At 37.1% G+C, this 13,298-nt stretch overlaps 1 protein-coding gene across 15 annotated transcripts in view; it reads left to right on the forward strand.

The window, feature by feature from the left end:
* The window catches only part of rimbp2.S (RIMS binding protein 2 S homeolog), a 176,692-nt gene extending 166,728 nt beyond the window's left edge, over positions 1 to 9,964 (forward strand). For 5 of the 15 annotated variants that reach the window (XM_041580326.1, XM_041580329.1, XM_041580328.1 and 2 more), the window contains 7 exons: positions 322 to 500; positions 749 to 917; positions 1,522 to 1,587; positions 3,131 to 3,234; positions 5,425 to 5,496; positions 6,073 to 6,207; positions 8,952 to 9,964. In XM_041580326.1, the coding sequence (XP_041436260.1) occupies positions 322 to 500; positions 749 to 917; positions 1,522 to 1,587; positions 3,131 to 3,234; positions 5,425 to 5,496; positions 6,073 to 6,207; positions 8,952 to 9,140 (914 nt within the window). In that variant the 3' untranslated portion in view covers positions 9,141 to 9,964. Of the gene's footprint in view, positions 1 to 321; positions 501 to 748; positions 918 to 1,521; positions 1,588 to 3,130; positions 3,235 to 5,424; positions 5,497 to 6,072; positions 6,208 to 8,060; positions 8,108 to 8,951 lie in introns of all 15 variants that reach the window. The other 10 variants (XM_041580332.1, XM_041580338.1, XM_041580334.1 and 7 more) reach the window with 5 other exon arrangements.
* Positions 9,965 to 13,298: the final 3,334 nt, after the last annotated feature.

The following is a 13,298-nucleotide window of genomic DNA, read 5'->3' on the forward strand; positions in this document are numbered from 1 at the left end:
AATGAGTTTTATCATATGGCTTTTTATGTCTGAGTGACAGGTCCCCTTTAAGCATCCCTACAGTTTAGTGGATTTTTTAATATAGAGACATAGTTTCCCTCTAAGTCATAGTCTTTTCTTTTTAATACCATCATACACAGGAGCTGTATAAGGTGGTTGCATATGTGCTTATTTTTTCTACAGTTTATTTCTGCCTTTATTGTCAGCCTTTTGAAAGAACACACCATTCCGCATCCTCAAGTGTAATTACAAGGTACCAATGGGGGAAAAAAACGTATTTTTACAGTAGAAATGATTTTATGTGTTTAAACATCTCTTCAGATAGTTATGGCAGCCGGGAACAGCTTTCAGTGTATGAGGAGTCTGAGACTGATGGTGGAATGGAGGATTTCCCTGCACGATTATTTGTGGCACTCTTTGACTATGACCCGCGGACCATGTCCCCTAATCCAGATGCTGCTGAAGAGGAACTCCCTTTTAAGGAAGGACAGATCATAAAGGTGCTTTCCAACAATTTCACAAATAGTGTTGAGCAAACTGTTTCACCAGCTTTCGCTGAAAAAAGAAGCCCCTAGGCTCCGATGTATAGTTAAAAAAAAAAAAGTTGTGCAAAAAATGCCCATTGACTTTAATACGTTTTGCGATTCACTAATTACTACTCACAAACCCACCCAACTGTTAAATTAGTTTACCTTTTCCATAATTTATCTAAAATGTTTACTCTCTCACAACAATAATTTGTTTGTAGGTTTATGGAGACAAAGATGCTGATGGTTTTTACTGTGGCGAGACCTGTGAAAGGGCTGGCTTTATACCCTGTAATATGATCTCTGAAATACAAGTTGATGATGAAGACATGATGGAGCAACTTTTCAAACAAGGATTTCTGCCTTTAAATACTCCAGTAGAAAAAATCGGTAGGAACTTGAAAAAGTTTTTTATAATGAGATGGGCTGGGCCATGGCTGTAGCACTAGTAGTCATATGGCTGTGTCTTTGGATGCAATTAATCATCCATGGTTGTGAATCCCAACTGTTTGGAATTACCTCAAATATATTTTTAAAAAAAAAGTATATGATGCAAATATATGCATATTCCAAACAATAGGCTCATTGGATGCCTTTGCTTTAATGTGCATTGCTGTTTTGCTTGTTGACAAATGGTTGCCTACAAGTAAAGCTCTACAAATGACATTGTTTATTTTCTCTTTTTCATCTTGTTTGCTAAGAAGCTGGGAAAAGTTTGCATTTGCATAATATGACACAATTATATTAATTGAAAAAAAAAATATTAATATCCTGAGCCTTTAGTCTCCCCAAACATGCTTAAATGTAAAAATAAAGTAAGGGGAACATCCAATGCATGTTTGCAAGATGAGACAGAATTATAATGTCCAATTTTTTAAAAAGTAAGGAAACACCACTAAAATCCAAGATGAAGGTTTTCTGGAATGAAAGTAAAACTTTGAACAGCTTCATATGTTCTCCTCTTCTTTTGTTTGTATGCTTTCCTTTCCTGAAGTCAACTGTGAACGTTTCAAAGAGAGCTCTCGCTCTGTACACCGCAGATCCAGAAAGTCTAAGAGAGGTCTGTGCTAAGAAACCATAATTTGTTCAAGCCATATACTAGCTGGATTAATCTAAGCTGTGTAAACATTCTGTTCGTTGTAAGTTTAACTAATATGCATGTTTTGTCCTTTAACCTTGCATCATACTGAAAAGTCATGCTTCTGTAGGTTCCTATCCTGCTTGAATAGCCAGCAAGATATTTTACTTTATAATATATAGATCTATACATAGTGACACTGGAACATTTGGGGCTACACACACAGATTACTGAAGCAGCAAATTAATTAATCTGTATTTTTTGCCTTCGAGCATACATATCATCAGCAAGTGGAGGGGCCCCACCTCACTTACAACAGTAAATCATTGAGGGCCTTATTTATTAGCCCCAAAGGCTCATTTATGAACTGCTAAGCACACAGATTGACAAAAACTTTAGTGCGCATTGACACAATTCAGAAACATTGTCCATAATGCTCCTTTGCAACTTACAGCAAGCATTCACACTGTATATAATATTAGCCTAGACCTAAAGGTAATTTCAGGGCACCCTTAATGAGTTGAAGCAAGAGCCGCAACTGACTTGTGGCAAGTTAATTGGATACTAATGCCATTATTAACTTTGTAGGCTTGAAGTGAGCATTCAAACACAAATGTAGGGGAAACAGTGCACTGTGACTTATGCACAATCTATGGATGCTTATTTGCATCCATATTGTAAATCAAATGCAAGTTGAAGTAGACACAACTTGGTATGCATCCACAATAATGCTGGAATTTCAGAAAATAAATTTGTGTTATTGATAAACCAAGAGATATGCCTTTGGATTTTATACTGTGTTCATAAATGAGCCTTTTAAGATATACTACTGATTTAGAAGGCTTGAAAGGATATATGCATATGGTTATAACATCATTTAATTAAGTTGTTTGTAGTTTTCTTTTTAAAAAACTTGGTGTTACCTGTTGTAGCCTTCTGCCCCTGGCCACTAAAAAGATTTTGTAAGTTACTTTTTACCCTTTAAAACTCCCTTTTCAAACTTGCTACCTTTAGTTCAGAAGCAAGTCCCTCAGGTATTATCCTAACCCCTTACCAATATATAATTGTGTTGAGAGTTTATGGGCGCAACTTGCTTTTTTTGCTTCCTTAAAAAAGAAAAGCTGGGTGGCAAGGGGTTTCAGAAATCTTTGAAGAAAAGAATTTGCATGGTTTAGCTTGGTAAAGTAAAATGGCAGGACAATTTCTTTTGAAACAGTAGACAATGTTGTCTTCTAGAGAAGGAATATCATATCTGGGGCATTTCAATGTCTTGCTAATTGGAGTTTATAAATTACTTAGGGGCCATAGATCAGGTGTCTCTATTTTAAAAAGATAAAATAATAAGTTAATATAATTGCTAATAAAACAAATAATTCTACTAGGACAGTAAACCATCAGTGTCATTTGGTGTCTATTGGATTACATTTGTCATAAGTGAATGTGTGGTTGTACAGTTAAAGGGTTTAATGATACTGTAGATACCTTTTTTCTTTAAATTAATAACAATTTTTTCTAATTGTCACAGAGAGAAACAGGAGGAGCGGAAGGCAACACTCAGTGACTACTAGAAGAATGGTTGCTTTATATGACTATGATCCAAGAGAAAGCTCACCTAATGTTGATGTGGAGGTACAGACACTCTATTTGTTGTATAGATCTGCAGCACACATATGTTTTTGTGAACACTTACTTAAGTATAAATAACTTCCAGACAAATTAAAGAGCATTATAAATACTAGCTGCTTCTAGTATTTTGCCCTTGACAAATTATCTTCTTTTACTGAAGAGCAAATCCTAATTTGTAAGCGAAATTTTGTTCTCAGTGATAAACCTCAAAATATCTTGTTATGATAAAAGCAATAATGGATGTTACTAAATACATGGAAATACTGCAAACTATCTTGTTTCTGTTTGCCAAAAACAACCTAAAGCTTGGGCAAAAGTTCCAAACAAAATGCAAACCACAAGTAAATTTGGTGTAGTTCACTAAGGTAGTTAATAGGACAAAAGGTTCGTATTCGTATAATTCAAAGAGTTCAAAAGAAAGGAGCAGCGAATGCAGTTCAAGATATCTTGAGCCCCACGTACACTGTGGGGTCTATTTATGATGCTGTGTAGTTAGAAAACAAAAGCAAAGAGGGAGAATAGGGCTGGCAGAGTATGGCACACACAAGGAGCATAGGGCTAGCACAGTATGGCACACACAGGAAGAGTAGGGCAGGCAGAGTATGACACACACAGGGAGCATAGAGCAGGCACAGTATGGCACACACAGGGAGAGTAGGGCAGGCAGAGTACAGCACACACAGGGAGCATAGGGCAGGCAGAATATGGCACACACAGGGAGCATAGGGCAGGCAGAGTATGGCACACACAGGGGCATAGGGCTGGGAAAGTATGGCACACACAAGGAGCATAGAGCAGGCAGAGTATGACACACATGGAGCATAGGGCATATATAGGGGTATATATTACAGGAGAAACCAGAGAAATCAGCTTCACTATAAAATTAATAGTTTATACTGTGGTACATACAGCGATACAATGCTGGTGCCCCTCCTTCAGTTTGTCTGAGTTGTAAACAGTTTAAAAATATGCACATTAGTTAAATGCTTGCAACAGATCAATACTAAGGGGGTTATTTGCTAAGATTTTTCTCATTATTTTATTAAAACAACTTCTATCAAACTCCTATCCACAATTTTACCTTATCAATAAAATAATTCGAAAAATTTGGTGTGGGAAAAGACTCTATAAACTCTTGATAAAATTGTGAAAAATATTATTATTATTAATAATATTAACACCACTAATTAGGGATGCACCGAATCCAGGATTCGGTTCAGGATTCAGCCTGGATTCAGCCTTTTTCAGCAGGATTTGGCCGAATCCTTCTGCCCGGCCGAACCAATCCGAATCCTAATTTGCATATGCAAATTAGAGTGGGAAGGGAAATCGTGTGACTTTTTGTCATAAAGGAAGTAAAAAATGTTTACCCCTTTCCACCCCTAATTTGCATATGCAAATTAGGATTCTAATTCAGTTCGGTATTCGGCTGAATCTTTCGCAAAAGATTCGGGGGTCCAGCCGAATCCAAAATAGTGGATTCGTGCATCCCTCCCTGCCACTAATTGCCCCCAAAAATTCCACGCTATATATCATTCACTACCAGTATCTTAATTCAAGGCCATCTATCCACTTATATCCCCTTAAAGTAGAAGGAAAGTCTTCATGCACTTGGGGGTGCCAAATGTTAGGCACCCCCGAGTGATTGTATTTACTTACTTGAAAACCGGTGCTCCTATCAGCTGAAAACTGCACCGGCCCAGGGTTATACCAATGAGCACCACGGAGCGATCTTCTTCTGTGTTCCTCTTTCTTCTTGCGGCTGCACATGCGCAGTAGAACGAAAAGCCGAACTTTAACTAAAAAGCTGGCTATTTCGTTCAACTGCACATACGTTTGTCATGGGAAATTTGAAGACAGAAGAAGCTGGAAGAGGATCGCTCCATGGCGAGCACCGGCCCAGGGTTTCAGGTAAGTAAATACAATCACTTGGGGTGCCTAACTTTTGGCACCCCAAGTGCAAGGTGGACTTTCCTTCTCCTTTAACCTCTGTGATTAAATTTGTGTGCTGGACACTTTTAATTGCTTTTTGCTCATTCTAATAGGGGAAAATATAATATTTTTACCCATAGATGATGGATGGATACAGCAATTACTTTTCATTATATTCCCAAAAGAATGCTTAATTGCAATAACATCATAATATTAATATTGAATATATTTATTTACCTAACTGTTTTTTTTTTTTTGCAGACAGAGCTAACATTTTGTACAGGAGATATTATCAATGTTTTTGGTGAAATAGATGAAGATGGCTTTTACTATGTAAGTTTGTTTATACATGTTGGGATCCTTTATCCGTAAACCCATTGTCCAGAAAGCTCTGAATTATGGAAAGGCCATTTCCGATAGACTCCGTTTTATCTAAATAATCAAATTTTAAAAATGAATTCCCTTTTCTCTGAAATAATAAAACAGTACATTGTACTTGATCCAAGTTAAAATATAATTAATCAGAAGTAGAACCAGACTGTTGGGTTTATTTAATGTTTAAATAATTTTCTAGTAGACTTAAGGCATGAGTAAAAGTAAGGAAATATCCTTTATCGGGAGAACCACAGGTCCCAAGCATTATGGATAATAGGTCCAATACCTATTCAGAATTTAAACACATTATCTGTTGTGATGTATGCAAGGGCATAGTGCTTTTCCTGTACAAATAAGCTGCATTGCTTGTTCTATTGATGAGTTTTTGACCCTGTAAAAAAAATTTAAAATTTAATTTTGAATTTGACCCTCAATAAATCTGCCATTAAATTTGTACATTAGGGCAGCCATGTTATAAACTATAATATATTGTAGCTACTCTTCTCTATTAAATTAATTAGTGTATTTCAACAGGGTGAACTTAATGGACATAAAGGCCTTGTCCCATCTAACTTTTTAGAAGAAGTGCCTGATGATGTTGAAGTTTACCTTTCTGATACTCCATCTAGATACCCTCAAGATACTCCTATGCGAAGCAAGGTTAAAAGGGTATGTAATTGTGTGGTACATTTTATGTGTGTATCAGATTTGTTTTTATGTTACTCATAAATGTTCTACTTGACATTGAGCATATGCAAAGGGTAAATGTACATAGCACTTATGTCCACCAAGAAAAGGGGCTTAAAAGAGTGCATTGTGCCCTCTAACAGGTGAACTCAATGAAAACTTTCACGCATTGATAAATATGCTTCTAAAGATCCCATAGGAATTAATAGAAAGTGGGTGAGGTTTTCTTTAGTGAGCTCTAATTTCTAAATCTGCCCCTTAGCTGAACTGTTAAGTGAACTTTGCCTGGAAACCATTTCAAACCTGACATCACTCAGCAGTGACTGATCCAGTGTGAGCTTAGAGTTTAATCAATCTACTACCTCCTTTCCCTTCAATTCCAAGTTGGAAGGGAGCTGAAGCTTCACAAATCAAGCAAAATAAAATCTTTGGAATGCTTTTTTCCGAACTGACATAAGGACTTAGGGATCCACAATGTGTTGGTTTTCAGGTGGCTCCTCATAGTGGGGCACCTAATAACGGGTCCAGTACCTGTAATGGATTGTTTTTTGCCACAAGAAGCCTCCAGTAGTTGCTTTATTTGTAATTAGTTAGCTCAGTTCAGAACAAATTTTATTAATCAGAAATATTTTAGGATAGACAATGTCCCATCTCATGTAGTATTACAGCCTTACTTTCACAACCAGGTTTTGGTGTACATGTTGGTAAATACATTGTCCATGTACGAGATCCCTTATTCAGAAACGTGTTATCTAGAAAGACCCGTATTATAGGAAGGCAATCTCTTAAAGTCTCTTTTAAGCAAATAATTCAAATTTTTTACAATGTCTTTTATGAAACAGTTCCTTGTACTTGAGTGTAACAAAGCTACATGAATTCATATTGGGAGCAAAACAATCCTATTAGTTTTAAATTATATTTAGAAGACTTAAGGTATGGTGATCCAAATCAGTGGCATAACCAGATCCCACAGCAGATAAATTTTAGGGCCCCCAAAATAACCAGAGGTTGTCCTTTTTTACCAATATATGTTGAAATTGCTCATCAATTAGGGCCTCATGTGGCCCTATACACCCTGCTGCAGGGTCTGCTTTCTCTGTAGTTATGCCCCTAATCCAAATGACAAGTCCCCTTATCTAGAAAACCCCTAGTCTGAAACATTATGCATAATAGATCCCATATCTATAGTACCATGTGGCCGATAGGTATAGTGAGCCGGTCAAATTACATAGTTGGAAGTCTTCCAATCTTCTCTCTAACAGAGAGATGTCTGCCTATTTTATCCATGGTACCAGATAAACAGACCGTAGTTATATATGTCTACAAAACCATCTGGCATCTTAAATATTTATACTAGGATTATATTACTTCTATTGTCATCGTATTGTTCTAACATGTTTTTTACTAGTGATGGGCGAATTTGCGCCGTTTTGCTTCGCTGAAAAATTCGCGAATTTCGCGCGAAATTCACGAAACGGCGAAAAAAAACCGCGAAATCGCGCCGGCGTCTCGTTTTTGACACCAGCGCCCGTTTTTGACGCAAATTTTCGCGGGCGTTTCGCGAATTTATTCGCTGGCGGCAAATCGCGCAAATTCGCCGCTAATTCGCGCCTGCCGAATAAATTCGCCCATCACTATTTTTTACTGTTGAGGCTGAATGTGTTATAACCGTTCACAGAATAGAACCATTTTATATCATAAAAGTCTGATGTTTAATCATCTTTTAATATCATTTTAAGTTCAAATAACTTAAGTCCATTTTAAGCTTGATTTTATTTTTGATGTCATCACTGCTGTATTTTCTGTTTTGTCCTTGCTCATCTACTTGGGAACAGAAGAAGAGTGTTCATTTCACACCTTAATGAGGCAGTGTAGCCTTCACGTAAGTTAACAACTGAAGATACCACCAGTCTTGCAACCAAGACATGATAAGGCAACTGGTTTTCTCTTCTGTGGTAGAAAATCAATATAAAATAGGAAGCATCATGTTGAGGTGTATGTTTCCATGCAAATGTGCATGTCTCCTTGAATGTGATATTGGTGCCTCTTCAAACCTGTGTTGTGTGCTGGTGTTCTTTGCAAACAGAGGCCAAATTCTACAGCATAGTTATAATATCATTAAATACAATACACAATGCAGATATGGAACATACAGCTCAGTAGCAGAATGCCTTACACAAAAATGGTATCTTCAGGTGTGTACAACTGGGATGTTTTGAGTTATTTCTTAGTAACTGACCTTAATTTTGAATCAGAATCAGCTTGAAGCCACATTACCAATTGTAGTCATTTTAATTGTAAGTGGGTCCAACTATTCTGTAAAGGTAGAATTGAACAAAAACCTGTTTAGTAAGGCAGTGGCTTTATAAAACCACTTTATAAAATGCACTTTGTAGATCTGATTGAAGGCAAGGGCTTTAATCTTGCTCTGATTCCAATTAAGGCTCATATTGGTATTTTGTTTTATTTTTTAGCTGTGTGCCAGTCCCTTAAGGAAACAAGAATGTTTTTTAAACGTACAGATTACAAACTAATTTGCCTCATTTCCACTCATATCATTGATCAATATTCTTGAAGAAAGCTTGTTATCCCGTCACCAAATGGGGTTAGTGCCATGTCTGCCAGTTATATGAGTGGTAAACTGGGCAGGCAGCAGGGGATGGCTGGTTTATTTTTGCTAACAACTTGCTCATCTCATTTAAATATGTGCCCTGTCCTTTGTGTAGGCCCCTTCTGAAAACACAGGAACACCTCGGAGAGCTCCATCGCCAACAGTTCATCTCCATTCTATGTCGTCTCCATCCTCTATGGGGTCAGGCAGCCCTATGCGAGGCAGGGACCGGTCTTCAAAAAAGAAAAAGGGTCTACTATCAAAAGGAAGGACATTTCTTAAAAAACTTGGAGCAGTAAAGTGAGACGTTATAAGAACTTTATTTTGGTTTTCATTTTGCAAGCCACGGCACAGCCTTGTTTAAATGAGCATTTGCTCTACTATAAATGTACAGCGATACAGCCTTTTACACCACCATATGGCTGCTAACCTTAATACATGGCTCTCCATGTAACACATACCTTTAATACCAATTATTGGTTGGTCTTGAAAATCCTAGTTAATATAGCCTTGGTGTTTTGCCTTACTGACGCACAATGATTTATTTTGTTAAATAAATGTACAAAGCGTTTCATTTGTATGTTGAGTGCATCCAGTCATTCTCATTGTTAAATAGCAATTTAACATTTCACTAGTTGATTTTTTAAAACTCGATTTAAAAAAATCCAGATACCCTGCTGTCCAGTAACGCAAATGTTTAAAAATCTCTTCTCATGGTAACACGTGCAACCAGAAGTATTAAATCAGTGTTCAGCAGTCATAGATGAAGCCTTATATGTAGGTTAACAAAAGAGAAAACACATGAAATTAAAAGGCCACACTGTTTTTAGATTGACATCCTCTAAAAACTTCAGCAAACATCAATTTTATCATATTAGTTCATTTGTAAGTTGTTTTTACTCTTTATACATACTTTCCAGACTGCCTTTTTTGTAAGGTGATGGTTTACAATTAAATATCACCCCCCATTGTGTCTTCAAAATGTACATAAGCTGTAAAATATGTCAGGAGTTATGAAATACAAATGTAACTGGCCTAAATGTGATTAAAGTGTTGTGTGTGTGCGTGTGTGCATGTGGAAATTTGATGTGGAAATTATTTTATATATAAATAAAATTTGATATTTTCTATAAGGTGTGAAATTGTCAGTCAGTAACAGAGTTACCTGAAGTGTCTAGGGTTTATAGGTATAATTATTCTTTAAAACAAGCATTAAAACATCAGCACCAAAATCCATTGTGTGTGTCTGCACCTGGTTTTGCTTTACTTTGTCTGTTCTTGTTTCTAAGGGAACAGAGATATAAATTTAGGGGCAGATTTAGCAAACATGCGATTTATCAAAATGTGAGTTCAAATTTTAATAAAATAAAAACTCACCCATGCTCTACTCGTTCCTATGGGATTTTTTGGAAGTGTATTTACTCTATCAAATGGTGAGTTCTAATTTTCACCTGTTGATAAATATCCTTCTAAATAATAGAAGAATAGATAGAAGTGAATAGAATGTGGGTGAGTTTTTAATTATTAAAATCTGAACTCAAATGTTGATAAATCTGCCCCTAAAGTAGCATTTTAAATACATTTGAGATGCCTGGTTTGTCAATGTTTGTGGCACCAAAATTGCTGTTTTTTTTTAATAATATAGCACTGACACTTTACATAGCACTTTATAAAGGTTGTTCATGCCCAAGTGGAACTTATAAGTCCCCATCTTTCTTTTTTAATTAATGTCTCCCAACGTGGAATCCTTATTGTCAATGCAAATTACTAATATTACATATTTGGTCATAGTAGAAAAAAAATCTTTGTCACTGTTAAGTAATGATGTAAGAATCCAAACATTATTGTTAATGTTACATAGAAATGCAATGAATACACAGTGTGCACTAGTAATACCACTTTCAACATTTACAAACAAAAATAATATTTATTAGCTTAACTCTTTTAGTAGTTTAGTACTTCCTGGAAGTAAACAGAATCTTAAAACCATATTATCTAATTCCTTAAACCTAAACTTGCTCTCTATTAACGCAGAATTCCAAAATGTGGTTATAAGCAAGCACATTGCTAAAGCAACTTTAAAAAACAGCATTGGAATTAAGTAATCAATGGCCCGGTGTCTGTCAATTTCCTACAGCTAGAGGGCACCAATGTAAACATTTTATTCCAACTACATACTGTAGAATGAATATGTCTTTGGAGCTTTCTGGGTTTGTTAGTCACAATACTCTGCATTTTTAAAACCCTCAAAAGTCTTGCAACCAGCACCAATCTAAAGTGAAGTTCTGCCCAAATGGGCAAGGCAAATTATGAACAAAATAAAAAGGGCTAAACTGTTAGGGTTTGAACACACTGTTCCATGTAATTCCTGAAACAAAAAAACATTCATACAAGAAATGTTGAAATGCCTCCTAAATTATTATTTTCTCAGCTGAATGAACCAAATGAAGATGCACAACGTTTCCTTTAAACTGTGGGTGGGAATTCAAATGACTGCTAAATTGAGTAAATAATGTGTAAGTTATGTTTAAGTGGATGCCCATTGACTTTAATGCATTTGGACAAAAAAAAAAGTCGCTGAGACAAAAAAGTCACTGAGACAAAATAGCTGTTGAGAAAGAATTTTGATGCCTATTGGCTAATGCATTTGAAGTGAGAAAAAATTGTTGCGCGTAAAAATGTTTTTCATGCTTATTGACTTCAATGCATTACAGATTTCGCAGTTTCACGGATTGCTCACCGTTGCACGAAACTGGATGTAAGCAGGCAAGAAAACTGATACACTTTATAAATCAGCAACCTATTGTTATTAACGCAAGGTAAAATAGCCAAAGCACTTGAAGTGAATTAGTGCTGATAGGGCTGAAACCTGGGCTTTAAGCAAACTAGGTGCTAGTCTTCTCGCTCCACAAGACGGGTTTAAAATGAACATGGCCAGATTGTAGTGCCGAACTGGGCCCTGGAGCAGGAGATTTGGTCATAAGGGTTGTCTCCATGGTCTGGCTATGGACATGCTCGCTAGGTCTGTGTACCAGAGTCTGTTGGGCCAATCTGGTGCAATGAGTATTTTTGTTGTCTGTTCCTGTTTGATCTTGGCAATGATTCAAGTTCAACTCCTCCAAATGAAAACCCAGCATCCATACACCCCCCCATACTTTCACATAAATGATATACCCATACCAATACTGACTATAGAGTTTAGTATCACAATAGCATTTGATATAATGTCTGTCCAAAAAATCATCCAAGGCATTAACAGAATCAGCCATCACAACATCACCCGTCTGTGAAGAACCCCCTACGTTGCTTCAAATGAAAGTTCTTTTCTTCTAGTCTAAAGGTGTGGCCTCTGGTAAGGTGATCTTCTTTATGGGTAAAAAGGTCCCCTGTTATTTGTCTATAATGTTCTCTAATGTACATGTAAAGTGTAATCATGTCCCCTCGCAAGCGCCTTTTTTCCAGAGAAAACAACCCCAACCTTGACAGTCTACCCTCATAATTTAAGTCTTCCATCCCTCTAACCAATTTAGTTGCACGTCTCTGCACTCTCTCCAGCTCATTTATATCCTTCTTAAGGACTGGAGTCCAAAACTGCACTGCATACTCCAGATGAGGCCTCACCAGGGACCTATAAAGAGGCATAATTATGTTTTCATCCCTTGAGTTAATGCCCTTTTTTATACAAGACAGAACTTTATTTGCTTTAGTAGTCACAGAATGACACTGCCCAGAATTAGACAACGTGTTATCTACAAAGACCCCTAGATCCTTCTCATTTAAGGAAACTCCCAACACCCTGCCATTTAGTGTATAACTTGCATTTATATTATTTTTGCCAAGGTGCACAACAAAAAATAGAAACAGTACTTTCAATGCCCACCTCCAGGTCATTAATAAACTTATTGAAAAGCAAAGGACCTGGTACAGAGCCCTGCGGTACTCCACTAACAACACTGGTCCAATTAGAAAATGTTCCATTTCTTTTAGCCAGTTCTCTATCCAGGTACAAATACTATGTTCCAGGCCAACATTCCTTAATTTAACCAGTAACCTTTTGTGTGGCACTGTATCAAATGCTTTAGCAAAGTCTAACAAAATCACATCAGGATTGTCATAACTTCCTTCATGGACATTGTGCTGTGTGTTCCCCCCTGCTTGTTCACATAGGTTACTGTTGTAGCATTGCCTGGTTGAATCCTGATTGGTTTGTTCTGAAGAAGACTGGACCAACCTTCAAGGACAAGTACTATGGCCCGCAGTTAGAGTACATTTATTGGTAACTGGGATTCCTGCCGTGACCATTGGCCTTGTAACGCATGGGCCCGGTAAACTGCTCCCCAGCCTAATGTACTGGCATTGGTTGTCACAGCCTCCCAAGTCGGTGGTGCCCAATTCCTGGTGGCAGTTAGGTTGCCTTGGATCATCCTCCAGATGGTCTGAGGACTGCGTTTGGTCACGCAGA

This window comes from Xenopus laevis, chromosome 1S, assembly GCF_017654675.1.
Source record: "Xenopus laevis strain J_2021 chromosome 1S, Xenopus_laevis_v10.1, whole genome shotgun sequence".
Lineage (NCBI taxonomy): Eukaryota > Metazoa > Chordata > Amphibia > Anura > Pipidae > Xenopus > Xenopus laevis.